Here is a 2500-nt window from a genome sequence, read left to right as displayed (position 1 = left end):
TTCCTCTTTTCCTGCCCACGATCCAAGAGTTAGTGATACTCTTTTTCTTTGGTATACCTAATCCGAGTGAATTTTGGAAGTAAAAATCATGACATAAGCCCGGCTAAAAACTCCAACCCGACCCAACCCCAATCAAATTTAATAGTAAATCACATGGATCTAGGATGACCTATTCTTTTTCTTGGATTTGTGGAAAAATCAGAATTTGAAAAACGAAGCTCTTTGGTAAGTTTCATCGGAAACATTGTCAAATAGGCCCTTCTTCGTATACCCGACCTAGCAAAGCACAAAGCAAGTAGTCCTCTTTTTCTGTACAATACTTATACTTATTTTTTTGTATCCCAATATACTCCAACCCAATTGCTCATCATTCCAAATTCTACCGATGCTGACTTTATGCAAGAAGATTGGGGTCTATTTGAACTTGGACGAGTTAGGAATCCTCCAACTCATCGCCTTTTTTGCGGAAGAACAATCCCAACTCGTTGTTTCAGAGATAATGAATTGATCCTAAATCTATTAGTGTTTGCCCCCTTTCTATTTCCATGAGTTGGCTTGGGGATTTGGTCTGTCGAATTGTTCGATAACGCGCGATTCGTTAGAAGTATCTTCTGTAGATCATTTACGATTTTTCCGACTCTACTACGGTGCTACAACCCATTATGTGGTTTTGCTTCAAAAGAAACCTTTTTATTGGCATGAAATCGAATCTATTGGTTGGTCTTACTTTACTAGGTACTAGGTGTTATTCTATTAACAAGTATAGTATTTCGAGTCATTTCATTTCGGACTCATTTCGAGTACTAAAGATCGTAATTTGGAATGACTCTTTCAAGACTTCGAGCTCTAACTCTAAATTTAAAACTCGACTTTTTCCGGGGGGTACAGGTCAGGTAGTACAGGCCAAAAGTCTCTAATTTGGATATAGGAACTTATGAGTTGTTATATGTTATATGAAGTTGTTATATGTTATATGTAAGGGTTCCTCGCAATTCAACGCCTTGAATCAAATACATTAAACATTAAGTATAAGTATAGGACATGGAGAGAGAGTCAAATTGGTCAATGTATTCTGTTTCCGTATCCAATCAATAGAAGCAATAATCCTCTACCTGGATCTTAAATAAAAAGAATATACCAACACCAACCGAGTAGAATATAACTTAACGAGATAGAAATCCCGAGACATTCTACTATATCTGAATCTGATTACTGACTATATTCTATTCTAAATCACTAAGAAAAAAGAAAAAAAAANAATAAGACAGACCTCCTCTTTGATTTAACCTCTTCTTTAGATTTTATTATATTCATATGTTTATGAATATTCATTTCATATGTTTATTTTGTTTTCATATTTATATTGAAATTGAAACATAAAAAAATCTAAAAAAGAAACTAGAATAGAAAAAATATTCTATAGAATATAATATATATGTATGAATATGAATAAATAGAATTCAAAATAGATATAAATTATCTAATTCCTATATATAGGAATTAGATAATTTATATCTATTTTGAATTCTTTATTTTATATTTTATTTGAATTTTATTTGAATTACTTTTCTTTATCTTTATAGAGAATCCGAGGTGAGGTGAAAGCGAGAGAGTCTTATTTGTATAAGTATAAGAAAAAGCATGATATGTCTATACCATAGCGAAAAAAATAAATCGAAGTAAGTCTAAATAGGATTCTATTCGATGAATCTTGAAATGAGACATGATCACAGCAAACAAACGAAACTAGGTTAGGTGGTTCGATCAAAATTCATTCTTATTTCGACTAAGCAAAGCAGTTATGGATGAATTGACAATTATAATATAAATATAATTCGAATTGACTAATCCGGTATATTTTCCACATTCATAGGAGTGCATCTATGTTTCTGCTTCACGAATATGATATTTTCTGGGCATTTCTAATAATATCAAGTGTTATTCCTATTTTGGCATTTCTAATTTCCGGAGTTTTGGCCCCGATTAGGGAAGGACCTGAGAAACTTTCTAGTTATGAATCGGGTATAGAACCAATGGGCGATGCTTGGTTACAATTCCGAATCCGTTATTATATGTTTGCTCTAGTTTTTGTTGTTTTTGATGTTGAAACGGTTTTTCTTTATCCATGGGCGATGAGTTTCGATGTATTGGGTGTATCTGTATTTATAGAAGCTTTAATTTTCGTGCTTATCCTAATTGTTGGTTCAGTTTATGCATGGCGAAAAGGAGCATTGGAATGGTCTTAGCTCCTGAATATTCAGACAATAAAAAGAAAAAAGAAGAAAAAAATGACATTGAGATAGTTATGAATTCCATTAAGTTTCCGTTACTTGATCGACCAACCCAAAATTCTGTTATTTCAACTACATTGAATGATCTTTCAAATTGGTCAAGACTCTCCAGTTTATGGCCGCTTCTCTATGGTACCAGTTGTTGTTTCATTGAATTTGCTTCATTAATAGGCTCGCGATTTGACTTTGATCGTTATGGACTGGTACCA

The 2500-nt window shown here is 33.0% G+C and overlaps 2 protein-coding genes across 2 annotated transcripts in view; both read left to right on the top strand. All coding sequences in view use genetic code 11, as the record gives it.

The window, feature by feature from the left end:
* Positions 1-1883: 1883 nt before the first annotated feature.
* Positions 1884-2246, top strand: ndhC (NADH-plastoquinone oxidoreductase subunit 3). The gene has a single exon. The coding sequence runs from the start codon at positions 1884-1886 to the stop codon at positions 2244-2246; it is 363 nt and encodes a 120-aa protein (YP_009093955.1).
* ndhK (NADH-plastoquinone oxidoreductase subunit K) overlaps positions 2237-2500 on the top strand; it is a 747-nt gene continuing 483 nt past the window's right edge. Inside the window, exon 1 of the mRNA in view lies at positions 2237-2500. This exon is cut by the window's right edge and continues 483 nt beyond it. Coding sequence (YP_009093954.1) covers positions 2237-2500 — 264 coding nt within the window.

The sequence above is a fragment of the chloroplast genome of Nelumbo nucifera, assembly GCF_055504915.1.
Source record: "Nelumbo nucifera chloroplast, complete genome".
Taxonomy (NCBI): domain Eukaryota; kingdom Viridiplantae; phylum Streptophyta; class Magnoliopsida; order Proteales; family Nelumbonaceae; genus Nelumbo; species Nelumbo nucifera.
Note: the sequence above shows the minus strand (reverse complement) of the source record. Positions and strands in the feature narration are given on the sequence as shown.